Genomic DNA, 21,070 nt, shown 5'->3' on the forward strand with positions numbered 1-21,070 from the left:
CGTCATTAGCAAGCTTTCTGTTGGTAATACCACTTTCAGGGGTATCATGCGGCGTTTTGTTATTATTCCCTGATTCGGCTACTGTACATTATTTTAGCATTGCACAGTAAAGTGGTGGGACCAACCGTTACGAAACCGAAAAAGTCATAAAATTTCGGCTAAAAATAGAAACCATACAATCGCCTAAAATCCGTGGAAAGATAGACATCGACAAGTGTAGAAATTTCGGGCCGATAATAGTCACTAATAAACAGTTGGGTGTAATTTTGATTAAACTGTGGCTATACTTTAAATACTAAAATAACGTATGGGTAGGTTGTAATTAACTGGAAACTACTTAACCAGTTAATTGACTCTATATATCAAATGCTAAGCTATTATTTTCAACCGGATGGTCTAATAGTTTAATCTTTAATCATAAGACTTTTATAATAGTCTCAAAACCATTTTTGAATTGTGAAATGGTCTAACACTTTAATTAGAAAATAAAACCACACTACGGTGATATGGTGCCGTTTTAAAGGGAAATTTAGAGATAAAACTACGTTTATAGGGATAAAATACGGTTTCTTTATGCCCATTAGTTGACTCCAACACGCTTAATTAGAGAAGTTAGCGTCACATAACTACTATGGGCCCGTTGACCCCAGAAAACCATTTTACCATTATTTACGCACTTGAAAAAATCAAAACCAATGTTATTACAACAATTTAATTGATCAGTATCAAAATTTCTTGCTTTGTGATTGAAGAAATCCAAAGCCAAACAATAATGATACTTGTTAGAGCCAATTAAATTAATAACTATAAATTAAACGTTACTTTCATTTTCTTATTTGAGTGTCAAGTTTTTGCGTTTACGCGCAATTATAAAAGCACTTGAACTATTTTTACGTAACATCGATGATGAAAATCCCAAAATGCGAACATACAAAGTCAATAAAAACGTTTTACGATAGTCGGACTGAATTTCCACGTATAACGCCAGTAGACTTTCAAGAAACGTTTAATTGACGCCAGGAATTATGTATTACTAATTATTTTTATTGCTCCGCTCATAAATGAAAAAAATACCGGAAAAATACAATTTTATTCCGACTGGTAATTATTTTAAAAAATGTTGCATAAATTTGTGAGGTATTTGCATCAAAATTTTCGTTACTAACTGAGACGTGCATCTGGGATACGAATTTACATGCGGTGTAATTTTTCTATGTAAATGCGTCGATAAATAATGTCGTACAATGTTTCCCTCACGCCTCGATTTGCATCTAAAAACGCATTATGTGCGATGGAGAACTGATCTAAGCCCATTTCACACCGATTGATTTATTGGGGCACCCTCAGAATTTCACGCGGTCTAAACCAGACTGAAATATTATTTATTTTATTCATGAACTTCAATCAAAGGTTTGAGAAAGTACTTATTGTTTGAGCAGTTATATTCGTTATTTTAGCAAATCTCGTAACGGAAACAAATAAATCTAAAGCGTAAAGAAGGTGCTTGGTTTTTTACTTATGGAACTACCTGTATGTTAAGTACATATTCCATTGTGTTATTTGACAGGGTCTCTATCTTCTGCTACTGAATAAATTTAGGGTTGGAGGCAGAGTGCGAAAGCAGCAGCGCGAAGCTTTTTCTTTCTTCTTCATAAATGATATTAGAAGTCGACAGTTAAACGCTTTTGTTTTTTGTTTTGTATTGTAACCTTGATCGCTATTTATTGATTAATCAACAGATTTGCCCAGCCCTAATGACGTTATGGGAGGCCCGTTTGAATATAAAATGAAGAAGTTAACAATTTCACGTAAATATCGCGATAGCCGTAATCGCTGCTTTTCTAAACAAAAACCATTGATGAATTTTATGTTGAATGACGGTGTAATAACATTTGCTTAACAATAAAGTTGAATGAATGGAACAACTTTTACGCACTTTCCCACATATTTATTTACACAGTCTGTTGAACAAAACATGACCACCAGAAGCGCGATTATTATGTAAAGTTATTACTATTAATTATTGATTTGTTTTTTTTTAACCACAACGACTGACAATCACAGTAATTATGATAAAACTGGTTGGAAGCGATAAGTTTCTTGGCGACACGTATAAATAATCGATTAGAAAAAATTTTAGTCACAGAACGTAAAGTACCGGTTTCTTTTCTCTCGGGAGTCTTTTAGGGGTGCTTTTTGGTTATTATCTTGTCTTTAAGGACTCGTAAAACCGGTCGGTTTTAACTTGCGTGTGGTATTTAAAAATCGAGCTACAGTTAACATCTTTATAATGAATTCGTTCTACAACAGAAATTCGGTTCTGGAAGCTGCGAAAGTCTGGAAACTTTTCCACTGCCGTCATGTCGATAATCGGGATCGTTTTAATTGCGGTGTTAAAGATCTAGGGGTAAAGTTACCGAGTTACATGGTCGGATGGTTTTTTTTAAGTGTTCAACAAGATGAGATGTTGAGCACAAAAGACATGATGAGTATTGTGAGTAACAAAGGGTTGTTTTTTGAGATATGTTAGTATATGTGTCTGTGTGTATATAAAGGTGTGCACGCATGAAACTATTGTATTTGTGCAGAGCAGGTAAGACGCAATGCTGCGTTGTTCTGTACCTAGCGAACCCCAATATATCAATCACATTATACACGCATATCGATATCACTTTATAGCTTTCTTGATGGCTTAATGACAGCCAGGTAGTGAACACTGACTGACATAACTTTATTATGCCATGTGTGTGCCGCTTAAGAATTTGGAAAATTCTGCTCAGGTCTAGGCAATTTGTGTTTTATATTAACGTATGGGTTATTTAAAGGCAGTTAAACGAAACGTAAAGTCTGTGACCAAAATATTCCCATTTATCAAACGATATTATTAAAGTCCTGTTCGTGTACAATTTAAAAGCACTATCTCCTACGCTTTAGTGCGTTGCATAACAATAAGTTATCTACCTGGGACTGTAGAAAATGCAAGAGTGTGGAAGCGTTTTGGTATTTTTTACCATCTTTTCTAGACCATTAGGACCTGTCAACTTGCCGTATTTATTGTCCGAAGCTTTAAACATGCAAATTTCGGACCAACTAATGCGATACGCTTTCGAGATATAAAACACATTTCTGAATCAATTTGAATTTTAATTTTGCAATTATTTTACGCGTTTCCAATGGGACAAACAGATCAGAGATAGTCAACGAAAACTGTAAAGTTGTAATAAATAATATTGCTGGAACTAATGTTAATAAATAATTTTTTGTGAATTATTCGCTTGTCGCGGTCAAATGTCAGTGACTTGAGCTTAAGGTCGTGTCTTCGATCATACGCTAGGTATTGTTTAATAATTAAGAAAAATGTTGATTTGTGACTTTAACACTTCCTCGTCGGTTTAATTACTATCTTGAGCGCGTATTTTATTTATGACATTGTTTCATCCACTTTCTAATCGTTTAAGTTAATGGAATAATCCAGGTTTTAATCTATATAAAAATTGGTTTTATGGAATTGTTTAAGTTTCCTAGACTTTCTCTATGTTAAAAATCTTATGTGAGCCGCATACGTACGACTCGCTTAATCAATTTTCTTCATAAATCACCGGATTGTAACAAATCATGCTTATTGTGGCTCTGGTAGCAAAAATTACCATGCCAGATATGGCCATTAATTTGTATTCGAATAATTAGCGTGATAAATAGTTTTCTGTACAGTTTAACTCATATAACATTAAAATATTTTAATTTATTCCTATGAGTTCTACATAAATTCCTACATATGTAATTAACTGTAATAGATCGGTTTCCTCAAAAAATTCGATTACTAGAATTAACTATTTTTAACCATTGCATATACGGTTTTATTTTAATTAAGACAGATTTCGACTCGATTTCAAGTAGCTAAACAATAATAATCTTGCGTGTCTTCCCTGTGGAGAAGCGCTGGTTGTATAAACTTATGAATTATTGATGCCATGTTAACAATATTTCACATTGTGATAAACGCATCACATGTTTATGGCTTTGTCGATAATTAATTTTATTAAAATACGCTACGAATATTTTTTTTCAATTTTACAACCTCTCATACTTTGACAAGAATTATTACATTGCGATGTACGGGGTGGTCGTTTATTAACCTACGCAAATAAAAAACCTACTTAACATTTCGGCAGCACTATTGATTATTCAAATGATCGCGAAAAAAACTATATTGCATAATTATGTAGATACCAGTTCTACGGTTTTTTCTTAATTATCGGTAATGATTCACTGAATTTATTCAAATCGATTTAGATTAAATTAATCAAGGAATTGGTATTTTTCTGATTCGGAAACCAACATACGATCAGTAAACAGACCTATAATTAACAGTAATTGAATTTTGGATATGTTTCTACGTGACGACGTAAATCAATCATGTAAATTCACTTATCAGAATTTTATGATGGTTGTTTGTTTAACCGAATGACTGGTGGAAAATACTATTGCCTCCGGTAAAAAAAAATTGAAAAGATGACTTAAGCTCTAAATGGTAAATTAAGCACGTCAAGCACATTTCCGCTATCCTTCGAGGTTGTGGAAACAAAAACAGTTCCATTTACTCCGATTTTCCTTTCTAAAGAGATTTCCATTAAGTATCGGTGGTTATATCCTGGTACTGTAATACTTGAGACATTTAATTAATTAACACATTACTAAGAATAAGAATTCTTGAAATGTGTGATAATGATGACAGGTCGTGATTAATAGCATTTGCAAATTTCTAGTAAAATTTCGTTGTCGTAAAAATGTACCTACGTAGAGAACGTGGTGGAAGCTAAGCCAAAAAAAGAATTGCAGTGATTTATGAGTTTAGTGGGCGTAAGTTACAGTTTTTATCGGTATCAAGTCAAGTGGAAAGTATGTAACAAACACATAAATAAATCGATTTGAAAGTGATCCAAGAAAAGCCAGAGAAAATACTACAATTTCACAAAATCATTATTTACAACTGGAGTTCGATATTCTTTCCTTGTTTTATCCATAGATACGACACTATGACAACCATTGAAATCTTTGACATTAATTAAAAGGGTGTGGTCGAATTTTTTCTTAGTGGAACTTAGATGGCTATTCGTCATTTTAAAACAACTTTCGCGAATATATCAACACTGTCTATACAGAATCTAGTTATCTATATAATCGTTTTAAATGTCAACCGAAGCGATTTTAATCAGTGCCCAAATTAATATTCTTATAACCACACTCAATTTGAATATAATTTAGGCGTTGCCGTTATAATACGCGTAACCACAAATTATCTGGTTACGTGCATCCGCCCCAACCTCTAACCCGGACCACAAAATCCCAACACCAACCCAAAAATTTTAATTACCTTAATTAGAGCGCGACCATAACTCGATACGAATTTAAATGCTAAACGGATTATAAATATCACGACTGAATTTTTCCGTTAATGAATTTTAATTTTAAGTTGGGCCGCTTTTCTAATCCAATCAGCCTATATCCTCAATTAAAAAACTCGATCTATATCTGCTCGAATTTATGATCTTATAGAGAAAAGTGGGTTATCACCAGAAAAACTTTATTTAAAATTCATTAGATAAAGATTCTGTTATATAATAATTTTGGGAATTTCAGTTCGGAGGGTTGAAGATTTAAAAATAATTGCCTCATTAAGTTTGGCGTAAAGGTCGTGAGTACCTGTGAGCACAAAAATCGCATTTAAAAAATAATATATCGCCTGTGATCAGTTACGTCGTTGAAAATGCGATGTGAAATGTTTTAATGAATTGTGTACTTAATATTATGTGTAACTAAAAGGACGACATTGATAGATTGAAGATAATTAATTTCCCAGGTCCTTACCCTTTTTTTTGCCTCCACCATTACGGTTATTGTGGAATATGCTAACCGAGTTCCTGCATACTGATTTCGTCTCAGAATGTTTACTGAGCAACGAGACCGTAAAAATATCACAATTTAACATCTAATTATATTTTACACAATATAATTATATGACTATCATAAGTACACAGTGTGAATGAAACGTAAACGAGTTTAACTGCTTCTAAGTCGTATAATAGCTTGTTTTACACTCGTTTTTTTGACATGTTAACACGCGCGAAACCTCCCTGAAATTACAGCATCCACAGGAAATCTAACATGATATCACAATTAAACCAAATTTGTCTAAAACTTTCGCAACGTCAATACCATTTCAGGCAGTAACTTTTTCTTGTAATCTGCATTATTTCTATTCGTATGGATGCCATTAGAATTCAAATGACCAAGATTTGTGAGAAAAAATGTAAAAAGCACACCAGTGGGTTGCTCGTAATCAAATGTCAAAGTAGTAATGGAAAGCTCGATACAAATCTACATTGTTTTTGGATTTTTGATAAATTATGTGATGACATAACATCGTGTTTTTGGAAATTTGATTAACAGTTTGTGAAATAGGTGAATTTCGCATTGTGATTAAATGTTGGTTTCGGAAGAATGTAGAGTGGGCGCGAAGCAGATTTTGCTGTAATATGATCTCACATATCAAAAACCGCCGATGAAAGGTTACAATACGTATAATTTGTCACCAAAACTGAACGCGCAATTTGAAATTTCATTGTTTCCCCGAAATTTGAAGGCGTTTTACTACCAGCATTAGTGGCAATTAGAACAAATTTGCGTGCAGATTTATGTATTCGTAATTACACGATCAGGTAGTTATCGACACTAAACATCGTTATAAATGTTGTAATCGCCAATAATTCAACACGATCCTTTAAACGCGCATTGTGTTCACTTCCTTGTAAACAAAAGACATTAAAGTTAATAATGGTGTATCTAGAATGTTTGGCAATTTTGTGATTAAATCGTTAAATTAATGGTTGTGACTCTCTGCAACTTTGCAATACAGCGTGTCCCACCGAGCGAAGCAATTTAGAATTTGAGGAAAAAATTCCACCTTTGCAGAATGTGATTTGTTTTGCAGAGGTGTGGTATAGTCACAATATTGTATCCGCTCGGTGTGAGCGTAAAAGTGGGTTGCACGCGGCTCGATGCGGCGAGCTCGCGGTCACGTGACCCATTGCTCGCCACGTTGCGCTGCGCGAGCAGATTTTGGCAGTGGCTTTTGTTGCAGGAAACGGAGAGATAATTTAGACTCTGAAGGCAATACGCTTCATCAATCTAACAGTGGCGGAGACATACCGATAGTTGTTCAACGGGGTATGGCAGAGATGCCCGAGGGGGCGGCGCCTCCTGAGGATCAGCACCCTTGGCGTACATACGAGCACCCCTTGACAGCCGCCACGACAGCTATGTTGAACATCAGCGGGGGTGCAGAAGACCAGTCCACAGCTATGGGTTTAATATACGAATATTACAAATTTCAACCGATTTCCGGAGATTCCAAAGACAAACTGGCAGATATTTGGCCGTAAGTTGATTTATGGCTACTATCATTAACGATTTAATGCCAGGGAAATTGTCGATTTGGCCCTTCAGCGAGGCATGCTCGCGCCCTAACTTTTAGACTTTTAGAAGATCCATGTGAAAGCACACCACGAAAGGGAACAAAAAGTGGCCCATATTTGGGGGTTGGTAGCAAATGGGGCTTGAAAATCGGAAGGCAAGCAGGGCGTGATGCGTGATGCCTGATGGGTTAATGACTCGGATGCCGCCACGACTGTACTTATACTTATCTCGATAAATTACAGTCTTACCTCAGGCAATCCAATGTCTAACACTTGAAAATCACGCAAACACTTTTCAATCACAGTATTTACTTATTTAAATCAAACAACCTCCGACTTACTAACGAAATCGAAACGGCAACCAACAAATAAATCTGCACAAATTATGCAAACCGTCTGGGATAGCAAACAGGCGCTATTCAGGACATTTTTTACTTTAATCCTATTGTGTCGTGTAATATATAGTGCAATAATGCAGACTACTGCTATAAATTTCGACCGAGACGTTTTTAATTCGAGACCATTTTTATTTCGACTCTTCTGGAATGCTTTCATCTCGAGCCGTACCTAAAACTTTTTCCTCTATTAAATAATTCAACGCGTGTGGGTGGCGAATTTCGCCCTTTTCTCACCGACCTTTACCTACTACACCAAATTATCAAAACACAAATGACAAATGCCATTTGTCTCGCTTTCACAAAAAAAATCTTCTTTGTTACTAGGACCTTCAGTTACAAATCGATTTTGATTACTACCACTTATGACACATTTTACTACAACTGTTTTAGTATAATTAGCAACTTTTATAATTAGCATTATATCGCTTTAGCAGCTAATTAACATTCTATTTTTTATATAATTAAACGTGTGAAATATGAATAAATAAATTTGAACATTTAAATTTTGCCAAGACCATGAAATAACTCATTTTTTTTACATTGTTTTCAAAACTCGTGTTTATAATCCTGGATACGCCAACGTGGTTATGGTAGATCATAAATAAGGCAAGATGGCGGCGATTAAATTGCATAGGAATCTGAGGTGACAACTACTTATAGAAAAAGCTTATTTTGTTATTTAATAACATCAAAACAACGACTTTAAGCCTCACACCTACATGAATGTTCCATAAATAAATGTCAAATACCAGAATAAAATTATAGTTTCCACTAATAACAAAATTTACTTGGGCCTCTGTGGTACAATAATTGATTTTTGAAAATATTCCAATTATGAGAAAAATAAGAAATTGTGGAATTCGGGCAAGCGAGCTAGACAGGCATAATATGACAAACAACATAACCTAGAAGGAGTCACGTGTCCGCGCATTCGGCGATCGGCGTGTGGACGCGGCATTGTGAAGGTGACCGGGTGCAGGTCGTGCCGATCACGATTACCTCGGAACCAGTCTTCGGCTAGATTCTAGATTCTAACGCCAGATAATTGCAATAACTCGACCAAATAGTTCCTACCGGTTAACACTTAACGAGATCCGCGAAAGATGTGTCGAAATTGTAAAAATCAGAGTTATCTACAGGTGGTCCGAAATGGTTGCCATGGGATCTAAACAATTGAAACGCGCTCAAGGCGAGAGCGATGTCATCACTCATCCGCCGTCATTGTGCCACCGAACCCTTACGTGCGATTTCTTATACAAATTTAGCGGCATTGTGTTAGGGACTATTCTTATTCATATGGCGAACATCCTTAGGATAATATAGTGTTCTGAAGGGGTACTAGATGAAATGCGATGCCGAAGAAATTTTATATCGACGTTTTATTACTGTTGCGTTCGAATAAAACACGCTTTTAGTTTTTTATTTCGTTGGTTGCACTGTACAGAACCGTTGTTTTCGTTTTACGACTTGCGCACCTATACAAAAACCATTCATGGATCTCCTTCAATAAATATACGTCGGGATATTACATAAATAAAGACATAACCCTTAATGATATTAACAATAAATGCTTATTTACGATGGTAAACGGGATTTTTATTGCACCAAGCTCGTGTTCATAAATTTGCAACTTATATTTTTATCGTTGCTCCAAATTCGTTAACAATAAACGTTATTTCTACCACCACAACGTACATTCAGATCTACCTAACCTAACCTTTCAGATAATTTGTTAATGCCGAGGGTTTCAACCTGATACTATCAGTATCACGTTACAATGCAGATCAAAGATAAGCATTTTAATGAGCTGGGATTATAAATACATGGGTATGTACGATATTGTACTCTTAAGCCGAGGAAGCTGCCTCCGGAAATAAACACCCCTTTGGGAAATTCGCATTTGGAACGTCATCACACTAGTTTGAATTATTTTGATCTGATAGATAAAAAAACGTTATTTTCATTCTTTTCTTGGATCAAGGAAAATTTTTAGCGGTCATGGGGTGAGCATGAATGGCACCACAAACAAGTCCTGCAGGCTTACTACGTTACGCTCTAAATTGTAGGTCACACCGAAGGTATAATACAACCATGATTAGCCTAACGTAACTGACTTTTGTACTGCACCTTGCAGTTTGATTACATTATGAAAAGATACAACATAAACTTGGAAAATAAGCTATAAATGAGTCATTATTTATTAGAACACGTGGAGTTATATACATAATAATTATAATTATTATGAAAACAACACATTTAATTTTTTTTTTTTTTTGAAATTGATACAAAGTACGCGGAGACGTCACTAGTGGTGCGGGTAAATTTTCGAAAAATAAATGACTGATTCTTTATCAAATTTAATCGTAGTTTTTTTTTATTATTGTTACTTATCTGTTATTTAAGAGTGAAACTACGCAACCATCAATTAATTCAATGGTCATTTTATGCTTGACGTGGTAATGTAAACTTTTATTCTCAATGACTAATCAAATATCATGCTTAAATCAAATGTAGGAAACATGAATGTAGTAAATCAGCGAACGTTATTTCTTGCGTAATTTTCCATAATGAATACAAATATTTAACAATAGTGTTTTTGACGTAAAGGTATCGGTAGTACAATAGTGGCATTATGCATTTCCCTGCAGCTTGTAATTGATTTGTAATATGCGATTGAATGAACGAAATGAATGGGTTCATGCGTTAGCGCGTTGTATCGCTCGTAATTAGTCGCCCATCGGCGTTACGTTACGTTACGCATATATTGCGTCTACGCACCGCTTGACCGAACGCATGCCCCACCAATGTATCTACATGACATAATTTGTTGCAGGGCAAGTTCCCAGGCCGGGGGCATCCTAACGTCCCAACTGAAAGCGACCAATGGACTTGTGAGTGGGGCGGGGCTAGAGTTGCCGACCCCTCCCCAACTGAGTTCGCAAGACTTGCAAGGTTTATTTATTAACCAACACGTCGGGTACACGCCAGCCGCCGCCTCTGCCCAGAATTTCCAGCTGGTGAAACGCGAACCGGAGGACCTCAGCCACCACCGGAAGTTGGAGTGCTCTTCGCCGAGTTCTGTCAGTTTGGACGGTTCCATCATCAACAGCAAACAAGGCAGACACAAGGTGACTAGTGTATTATAGGTGTTCTCATTCGTAGTGCTGTGTAGCGCTGCGTTGACGGGTCTGTCTTTCGCTCGCCTGTTGTTATCAAAGTGACACGTGAGGGTGTGACGGTCCAGCTCCTGAATGATAACAATTAAGGGACATTCTGGAGCAGCACGTAGGCCAGTAGTGATGCATGACGTAGTTGGTTTTAAACAGTGACAAAATGACACTTCTTCTCAAACCTTCAAAGATTTTGTGATGTGACACCGACAGAAATGGATTAAGGGAATTTCACGAAACGTTACAGTTCAAAGATATAAGAGGTATTTCTATTTATAACTAAATTAAGGGCCTAGAATATTGCAAAAAGGACTTTTTTTTTTCAACTGGAAGACATTTGAAAATTCTGCCGTTTCGCAACTAAACTATCCAATTATTTTAAATTATAGTTAAGTGTGACGGAAAAATCCAATTAGTCGCCGCGTGTTAGTTGTGATACAAAAGTATAGGCTACAGGCTCTAAAGTAGTAAAATATGTAAATAAGGACATCATTGAGTACAACCACTCAGCTTCTTCAAAATATCTTCGGCACTAATTATTGAATCTCCTTGAGGATGTTAATTTAGCTGTGAATAAAATTTTGATGATGCGTATGTATTGATCATGGATGGGGAGGTTTTAAGAAGAAGAAGAAGAAGAAGAAGAAATGTGGAGCGACAGGTGGATTTTTGAGGTGTATTGATAAATTGAGGGTTTGAGCGATTGTGTCTAGTGTCACAGTGTCGGAGTATCTAGTTTCGGTGTAGAGAGCCGGAGGGCGGCAGTAACACAGTGTTGTTGGTTATATTATAGGTCGTGCTGGTGTCCTCTGCAGGAGGTCAGCACGGTGACTTGGTGGTGGATGTGAATTCCGTGAAGGACGAAAGTCACCGGGGCCTGAATTCGCCCCAGCACGGTTCCCGTAGCGTAAACGCAACTCCAACATCGACCCACAGTCACAGCAGCCTGTTGGCCGACGGCTCCAACACGGGACCAATTGAGTTCATCTCTTCGGATGGCATCAAGCCGGCCATGTACGCCACACAAATATTCGCCGCCATGACCAACAACGGCCACGGTGGCAGCGGTACCCCATCGCCGATTCCCTACAGTGATCATGTGACGCAGTACACTCAGAGTGGCGGCGGTGCCGGAACTGCCACCTATGCTACTTCAGGCAGGACGACCACGTCGGCGGCGTTCGCCGTTTCTGATCCGTACTATCGCGAGTACTTCACGACGGTCACTTCCGGTGGTACAACCCCGGAGCCGGTTTACTCCGGACAATTGCGTCAGACCCAGGTATATAGTGAGGAGGTCGGGGGTGGCGCGACTACCGCCAATTTCGTCGAGCGCTATGTGCGCCAACCGTACCACAGCAAGAGCGTCATCGCCGCCGCCACGGCCGCCGGCCTCACTGTCGACCTCCCAAGTCCCGACAGTGGCATTGGGGCCGATGCCATCACACCCCGCGACCAGAACACCTTGCAACAGGTGAGCCAAGACAGACCCAAGCTTCCGTGGACCACTCTTCACTATTTCTCTAACTTTACGGTTCAAAACCATTACTGCACTATACGTATAGTCGAATTATACCTATACAACTCGGCATAGAGTCATCGTAGATTTTTTGTGAAATTTCTTATCAGCTAACTGTTTTCTCAAAATTTAATGTCCCCGTAGATCAAGTTTCCTAGTGACGACTGAGCCACGACTAACAACTATCAAATTTATGCCATCTGTACAAGCACCTGAATGCGTAGTAAATTTTTACTGGGTAGAAGCAAAAGATGTCAGATTTGATGCTTGTACATATACAGCGGTTATTACCCTTCTATTCCGCCAGTAACATTTATTACGTCATATCTTTTGCCTTATTTGTCAAATTAGCTCGAACAAAGCGCGTAATCGTAAAAGGTCGATTCGTTTCAGAATTACGACTATCCAGAAATCTGCCCTAACCCGAACATTTTGGACCCGTTAGCAATTCCACAACGAAACAACTCAAGTTCTCAATCTCCTGGATCTCAAACAACGAGTAGAAGTCGACCTTGGCACGATTTCGGCCGCCAAAATGACGCGGATAAAATTCAAATTCCAAAAATGTAAGTATACAGGAAGAGGAAAAATAAAGTGTGAATTACTCGAAATGACCTCGCAATATACTCCAGAGCCGTGAACTGGATAAACTCGATTCGACCGGTGTCATTTGATACAAGTGCCTTATGTCATGCGGCACAACAGTTGTAATACTATCAAAGAGCCTGTTCGACAACTCATGCACAGAATTTACACTTTTTATCGCTCCACTTCTCATAAAGACGCACTAATTTTAAATTTTCACACAGTTGGCTAGAGTCATCGACTTGACCTGAAGGATAAAAATGTTTTCCTTGCAGTTTTTCGCCCGTTGGCTTCAAGTATCAGCTAGAAACGCCTATTTCGACGTCGCAAAGGCGCGAAGACGACCGAATCACCTACATCAACAAAGGCCAATTTTATGGAATAACTTTAGACTATATCCCAGACCCTGACAAGCAGCTCAAATCACAGACAGTAAAGGTAAGATACAATGTCTTGATTGTTGAATATAATATCTGGAACAGGGGCGAACGCTCACTGGACATGTACACCAATTAGAGAATCTTTTTATTCGTCGGAATGCAACGGTTAGCGCGTTATTTATCACTAGAATATATAATTGTTAATTGATATTGATGAGCGTTTCTTCCCTTTAATCAGCTGCAAAAATCGGTGATATTTTTATTTGTAATGAGACTGGCTTGATATGGGATGTTTCCTTAAGTTAATTATAGAATTATGAAAGAATTAACAGCCAATTACCGGGAGGGAATCTGGCCGAAAAACAAGTCCCGTGACATCTCTACCACTTATGGTCATGCCATAACGATGTATCTTTACATCAAACGCATGACGAATATGATTCTAATAAAAACATTTTCATTACCAATAATATCATACGCATGGTGCCTGACAACGGAATTATTAATAATTATACTAATTAACACTGTTATTAATCATCAGAAGCAATTAAAAATAATAACGCTATACTTATCGATTACATTGTAACTACCATTAATGAAGGAATTCTAAACTATCAACCCTCTTTAAGGTCGCAAATTAATTAAATTACATAAAAACTTTGATCGGTTACACGCGCAAGTCCAATTGTTACAAAGTTGATGTAAAAAAGTATTTTCCAAAGCTCAAGTCATTTTTATTTCAACCGAATGACGCGATCAAATTTCGGAATAAAATTCGCATTAAAATTGTTAGCGTTGTCATTTTACTAGTCAGCTTCATTTTTAGGATTGTCGATTTTCGCTTCTCGCAATTTTTGGGAGAGCTGAATGGCAAAAACGTGTTTGAAAGGAAGAATTATTTTCATTTTAATTACGCGAAACGTCAAGGCAAATGTTAAGTTGGTAATTATTTCATAATACTAACCCCTGCAATGAAATTGTCAAGAGTAAATAACAGGGTATGTCTTTCTATTGGGCGTTTTTACGGCACAAGTATGTAGAAAGTCAAACGCAAAATGCATGTGTAATTTCTGCATAGTGATGCAGTGAAATCTGTCTAAATATCTTATTTTCTCTTTTATTTTCATCAACAATACTTTTAATGTTGGTTGTAATGAGATGTATCAGGTAAAGTCACGGGTTTGCTGGGGAACATGTGTTTGATGGTTTTACAGTGAAAGAAACCTATTGACCACTGCAAATGTTATGAGAAATATTAATATCATGCGACGGTACATAAATAAGTTATGAGTTTAAATGACAATAATTTATTAGAGCAGTTGATAAAAATGACTTTCGTTTTATTTCTGTCAAATAATTAAATGACGCGCCTTTTGCCTTAAAAGGACTGGTTTATCTGAAGTCGATTAAAACTTAAACGGTCGTTGACTTGCTGCTCAATGACACTATTCTCAACCGAGGGCTGACAATAAATGACAAGAGTCGCAGGACTTGAAATCGTTTCATATTAAAACTGAAAATATTGTGGCTTAATGTGTTTACAGAGTTTAGTGGTTTTTTGTGATATTTGTATTCAATTTGCATATAAATGAGTCGATACAAAGTGCATAGCCTTGTATAAAGCTAGACCGTTTATAGAGTAAAATTGATAAGCATCGACGTAGGAAAAAACTAATAATTAGAATAAGTCTGTTATAACTTATAAAGCTTCTGATATCTCAGGAATAATTCATTGTGTGTAAAATCCAATTAAGCCTTCCCTTATTAGAGCGCATCCTTACAAAAACCAGACTCAAAATAAATAAACGAAAAACTTTTTACCTCCACATAATTAAAATCAATCAGTGTAATTGTTTTATTATGATTGCATCGTACATAATGATTTCTTTGCGTAAACGATATAATTTAGTAACTTAATTGGGATCAACCTTGGAATTAAATGACCCTTATCACTTTACCTCGACATTCATTCCTAGTACCTAATTAAATTTAAGTTGTCATGATCGATATGTTTTTTTCGTTTTTTAGAGCATTGTCATGCTGATGTTCCGGGAAGAAAAAAGCCCCGAGGACGAAATCAAAGCATGGCAGTTCTGGCACGGCAGGCAGCATTCCGTTAAACAACGAATTTTAGATGCAGGTCAGTATCAGTTAATTACAACGGAATTTTCGTTAATTACTCGATAAACCCTACCAAGCCGATGTATTTTAGCCTAAATTTTTCATTCGGTGATGTTAATTAATCACGTCTAATGATTCGCGTCGACGCTCGAAAACGACCACAAAAGACGAGACGAGTATTTTTAGTTATTTTATTTCATGAAAGTTATTTTATAGCCGAATAAATAGTAGCTTCATTTAAATATAAATTGCTAATGTGATGCTCTGTAAAGGTCAAACGTCCACCTGCAGACAAGTAAATATGTCTGCATGTAACTGAGGAATATTCGCATTTATCTGCACAATATTTTTATTTTGTCGTACTCACTTATAGAAAATTATTTATTGCAAATGACTGCATGTAAATTAATGCTTCCTGTTGTTGCGGTTTTACACCCTCCAAATTCATTCTGTGTCAATAAAGATAAAACGAAAAATACCAAACCGATATCTTTTTGACCTGTTCGAATTAGTTATTACGAAGTGTAGGCTGTGTGTGGGTAGTATCGATACTATATTGTTCTTCAACATGTGTGCTGTGTGGGGTACAAATGTGTGTATACGTTACCCACATAATGACACTTATTCATACAAATACTTTGATTTTTTCCCACTTTCATGCTTTCATGTCTGGGGTAAGTTCGGTGATTCCACTTTTATCTCTATTAACGCTCCGTTTTTTATGCAGATACGAAAAATAGCGTGGGTTTAGTGGGCTGCATAGAAGAGGTAGCACACAACGCTATTGCGATCTATTGGAATCCATTAGAGAGCCCCGCAAAGGTACGAATACCGACTAAATTCCCGGAAAATCTACAATTACTTCTTACAGATTAACATAGCAGTGCAATGTTTGAGTACAGACTTTAGTAGCCAAAAGGGTGTGAAGGGTTTGCCTTTACACTTACAAATCGACACATATGAGGATCCGCGTGATACTGCCGTCTACCACCGTGGTTATTGTCAAATTAAAGTGTTTTGTGATAAGGTAAGTTTTTTAACAACCGGTTAACATTCATTACAAAAGGGTGTAATAACAGGGTGCGGAACGCAAGACTCGCGACGAAGAGCGAAGAGCAGCCAAGAGAAAAATGACAGCGACCGGTAGGAAAAAACTCGACGAATTGTACCACCCCATGTGCGAGCGCTCCGAGTTTTACTCAATGAGCGACTTGACGAAGCCGCCGGTTTTGTTTTCACCCGCCGAAGACATAGACAAAGTAAGTGTCTTTTTGCGTTGTTTATTCGTTGCTGATCGAGTCTTTCCAGCTGACATCGATGGAGCTGCAAGGTTTTTATCCTCATGATACTGACAGTTCGTTGACGGGTCCCGTTGACCATGTTAAGTCTGGTTCGCCTTTTCTCCTTCACGCCGCCGCCAAACCACCCACAACCCCTACACTAAAGTTCCACAATCATTTCCCTCCCGACGCTGATAAAAAAGACAATATTCTCGATAATAGTATGACAACGGACGGAAACGTGTTTTCGCCTCCTTTAAAAAGGACCAAAATGTTGTCAGGGCCGGGAAGCGCAGGGCCTCCGCCTTTGCACGAAAGGGTGATGTTGTATGTGCGTCAAGAAGTGGATGATGTGTATACTCCTCTGCACGTGGTGCCACCGACCACGGCTGGTTTGCTGAATGCGGTGAGTTGTGATAAGCCCAACCATAACGCTTAGCTTGTTGCTTAATGTGCATGGACCTGGACGTACTGGGCTTTTACACATCATCGTTTTTTATTGTTTTTTTATATTTTGAATAACAAACTAAACTTGGCATGTTGGGATAATAACATCATCACAAACGTGGGATCAGTTCACTTTTGCTAACTCCACGTGTAGACATCCAAAAGCTCAGTACTTCTTCTAAATCTATGCTAAAATGAAGAAAGACAGAAGTGCGTGTTGCAAGTCGAAAATTAATTCTGTTTTCCTTATTTTGCAGATTGAGAATAAGTACAAAATAAGCGCTTCGAGCATAAATAACTTGTATCGCAAAAACAAAAAGGGGTAAGTTAGATTTTATTTTGTTGGAGTACTTGTGAAGAGTGAACTCGATACTATATAACAGTCCGCCTGTACTAAACTTCCATACAGCTTCCGCCGCTTAATACTCGCTTCTAATACTTTTTTTCAATCATGTTCTAATTATTGCCGCTTTTCACTCCCTTTTCTTTCGACCCGAAATTCGCGCTGTGACATAGAGAGTAAAAATTCGCGTTTCTTTGCAGCATTACGGCCAAGATTGATGATGACATGGTGGCGTACTACTGTAACGAAGACCTATTTCTGTTGGAGCTTAAGATTGTGGAAGAAGACCTATTTGATATTACTTTTGTAGAACTCTCTGACCATTGAAAAATTGCCATAATATAATAACGTACTTTTCATTTTATATCATTATTTTTTTGTGATTGTTTTTATACAATGTAATATTACTTATAGATTTTATTGTAGAATTTTATAATTTGTTCATAGCATTTAGACTTAAACTTTTTTATCAGTTTTGTTAGCGTGTTGTTTTTATTTTTCTTATGATCTTTTATTTATAAAATATTAAAACGATCAATAACATCCAATGTTCTTTTTTTATTTATGAAATGATATAAACAAAAGCTCGATGTAATGTTGGAATTTAGTTACATGGATCAATGTTTATTAATTGTTTTTTCATTTTTAGATGTTTTTTATTACGCTAAGTTTTAATTTGTTTTCATCGTAATTTGGTCGCGTGACCAATGATCTCAAAATTGAATCATGTAAATGATCTGAGGGTTGGGATAAGGAAATTACTCATTGTATATAGATTTAGAACCTTATGACATGTACATAGATCAAGCCATGACCTAGCTTAGGTATACATTCCTTGTTGTGATAAGACGAACATTGTAGCCCAGACATTCATTATATTGCGAGTATGAACATTTCGCAAAATTATAAGTACCTGACTTATGCTTTATCAGTAATATAATCTTTTCGAAAATCTTTACAAAAATCAAAGTTATTTTGGGTACGACTAATTAACTGACTCTTCCATAAATTTAGAAGGGACTTCTTAATCCCAACATTCCGCATGGTACTGATGACTAAACATAGTCGTGTATATTTCAAGTAATTTATTGTTCGTGTACAACAATTGTAGTCTGTTGTACACGTGTTATTTTGATATTAGACTAGTTTAGAATAAGTAAGATAGCTCTCTGCATGTAGTCTTACCTAATGTAGGAGTATATAACTATCATAATTAAATGATAAGTTAATGAACAATGTTATCATTTGCAATATTATATAAGATTTTTTTAAAATATGTATTTCATTATATGATTAAAATATTCTATATTAAAAAACTTTTTTCAATTATACTTTTTACTTCATAAAATGTATAAAAACGAGGTAAAAATCAACGTCACTTCTTCTCATCACTTCCACTTTGTTCACCCTCTTCACCACCAACTTTATTCTTTGGAGGACTAGTCAAAATCTTATCAATTATTCCAAAAGTTTGAGCTTCCACTGGATTCATAAAGAAATCACGTTCCATACTACGCTCGACTTTATCTAAAAGTTGGCCTGTGTGCTTCACGTATAAGTTATTAATCTGACTTTTTAGTTTGAGGATTTCTTCAGCTTGGATTTTAATATCTGTAGCTTGGCCCTGCAACAAAAAGATAATTAAACAATTTGGACCATTCAGCACTGTTTTGAGCTTGTTCTGTTGAATAATTCTAGACTTGAAACAGTTTAAATATTTCAACGCGTTTCTTTTCTATACCTGTGCCCCTCCTGAGGGCTGGTGTATCATAATTCTAGCATGTGGCAGCGAATGTCTCATTCCAGGGCTGCCAGCAGCCAAAAGTAAAGATGCCATGCTAGCAGCTTGTCCTACACACCTGAAACTGAAAAATTAGACAAACTGTTTCCTCAACTGTCTGTTTACTGTACCAAGTGGCAATTGGCGGCAAAATATATTGCATTGTGTCATAAATTCCTAATCCAGCAGTGACACTACCCCCAGGTGAATTAATATACATATGTATAGGCTTATTTGTTGATTCTGACTGGAGAAACAGTAACTGCGCTACTATAAGTGAACTCATGGGATCATTAATGGGCCCCATTAAACAAATAATGCGTTCTTTCAATAAACGTGAGTATATATCATAAGAACGCTCTCCACGACCTGTTTGTTCTATCACAATGGGGACGAGACCGAAATTCCGAACTGGAGAGACAGTTTTTATGTTCAAAAAAACCTAAAATTAAAAATAAACAATATAACTGAATAAAAAACCACAGCTACTTACTTTGGCACAATTTCCAACTCTTCCAAACATTTTTATTTTTGATCTAACCTCAAAAGTTGTTTCTGAACGATTTTGATGTTGGGTAACAGCTGAACGCAAGTTAAAAAAATAAGGGTTATGTTCTTTGTGCAAATTCGAAAACGATCATTCTTTATTGCTAAATAAAGTTTTGAAATTTTGGAAACGACAACTTGTCAGGCGAGAAGGCAACCAACTGTGCGGATCACAGTCTGTCATTGTACCGCCCTCTATGATTTCCTTCTACAACTACGGAACAAAATTTTTACAGATGACTGTAGTACTTAGTGACTTCAACTTAACCCGCTAAACTTAAATTTAAATTTGAGTATTTATTATGGGGTATATATAAAAGCACGACAAATATAAAGATTTTCCCGATAGAAAAACCACGACTGAATAGTTGTTAATCAACGACAAATTTAAATAACTGAATGACAGAATATAAACGATGAAAAGAGGTGAATGTCAGACATTCAATAATTTTAGCGACAAAAAACTATGTGATCAACAATTATTGTTTTCAACGAATGTTTAATGTTTTCTTTGACAGAATGGCTAAAATCGGCAACGAACAAACTTCACCTATTAAAAACGGCAAACTAATGTTTTCCAACTGTCGTGCAGTCGTCATTTATTATATTGTATGTACATAAAAAAGTATTTTAACGCACAAAAGTCCATTCATCGTACAATTCAATACATGCACCATAAATTCTCTTAAACTAAAGTTTATATTCGGCCTAAAAGCGAACGTTATTTTTTAACATTCATTTTTGAAAATTTCGCATGAGTATGCCACCCATTGGTGATTAAAATATGATTGATAGGTGTTAAAACTGGCTTCCTGTATTATATTTTAAATTCAAATATAGCGCGGCGCTCCAGACCACTTAGTCATCCGCTCGGGTTCCAGAAGACGCAAAAATTCAAACATAGCCCTCTTAGTCCGCTGACGAACAATTGCGAACAATTTTTTGCCCAATCAGGCAAGTTTGGAAATGGGTTTTTCTCTTTCTTCAGTTCAGTTCCGCGACTCGACGAAGGTGGATGTGTTTGTG

The 21,070-nt window shown here is 36.6% G+C and overlaps 2 protein-coding genes across 5 annotated transcripts in view; one reads left to right on the top strand and one right to left on the bottom strand.

Annotated features, from left to right (window-relative positions):
- The window catches only part of grh (grainy head), a 48,236-nt gene extending 29,975 nt beyond the window's left edge, over nt 1-18,261 (top strand). The window contains exons 3-14 of one of the 4 annotated variants that reach the window (XM_088047583.1): nt 7,142-7,438; nt 10,707-11,001; nt 11,837-12,517; nt 12,941-13,128; nt 13,423-13,585; nt 15,556-15,667; nt 16,376-16,470; nt 16,520-16,675; nt 16,728-16,907; nt 16,957-17,334; nt 17,633-17,697; nt 17,919-18,261. In XM_088047583.1, the coding sequence (XP_087903709.1) occupies nt 7,142-7,438; nt 10,707-11,001; nt 11,837-12,517; nt 12,941-13,128; nt 13,423-13,585; nt 15,556-15,667; nt 16,376-16,470; nt 16,520-16,675; nt 16,728-16,907; nt 16,957-17,334; nt 17,633-17,697; nt 17,919-18,045 (2,737 nt within the window). In that variant the 3' untranslated portion in view covers nt 18,046-18,261. The remainder of the gene's footprint in view (nt 1-7,141; nt 7,439-10,706; nt 11,002-11,836; nt 12,518-12,940; nt 13,129-13,422; nt 13,586-15,555; nt 15,668-16,375; nt 16,471-16,519; nt 16,676-16,727; nt 16,908-16,956; nt 17,335-17,632; nt 17,698-17,918) is intronic. The other 3 variants (XM_088047584.1, XM_088047586.1, XM_088047585.1) reach the window with 3 other exon arrangements.
- A 762-nt stretch (nt 18,262-19,023) lies between these two features.
- On the bottom strand, nt 19,024-20,231 carry LOC148167169 (uncharacterized). The gene is made up of 4 exons (XM_088047592.1): nt 19,992-20,231; nt 19,630-19,940; nt 19,460-19,577; nt 19,024-19,342 (listed from the first exon to the last, which is right to left on the bottom strand). The coding sequence occupies exons 1-4, from the start codon at nt 20,019-20,021 to the stop codon at nt 19,094-19,096; spliced, it is 708 nt and encodes a 235-aa protein (XP_087903718.1). The 5' UTR covers nt 20,022-20,231; the 3' UTR covers nt 19,024-19,093.
- Between the last annotated feature and the right edge of the window lie 839 nt (nt 20,232-21,070).

This window comes from Gnatocerus cornutus, chromosome 10 (genome assembly GCF_029298725.1).
Source record: "Gnatocerus cornutus isolate USDA-ARS CGAHR chromosome 10, icGnaCorn1.1, whole genome shotgun sequence".
Classification (NCBI taxonomy): domain Eukaryota; kingdom Metazoa; phylum Arthropoda; class Insecta; order Coleoptera; family Tenebrionidae; genus Gnatocerus; species Gnatocerus cornutus.

Bases quoted from the DNA above. Each gene is read 5' to 3' on its own strand.
- LOC148167169 (XM_088047592.1), bottom strand. From the start codon at position 20,021: ATGTTTGGAAGAGTTGGAAATTGTGCCAAA. The intron at 19,941-19,991 runs GTAAGTAGCTGT...TTTTAATTTTAG, and splicing joins GAGTTGGAAATTGTGCCAAA to GTTTTTTTGAACATAAAAAC. The intron at 19,578-19,629 runs GTACAGTAAACA...TTTCAGTTTCAG, and splicing joins TTGCCGCCAATTGCCACTTG to GTGTGTAGGACAAGCTGCTA.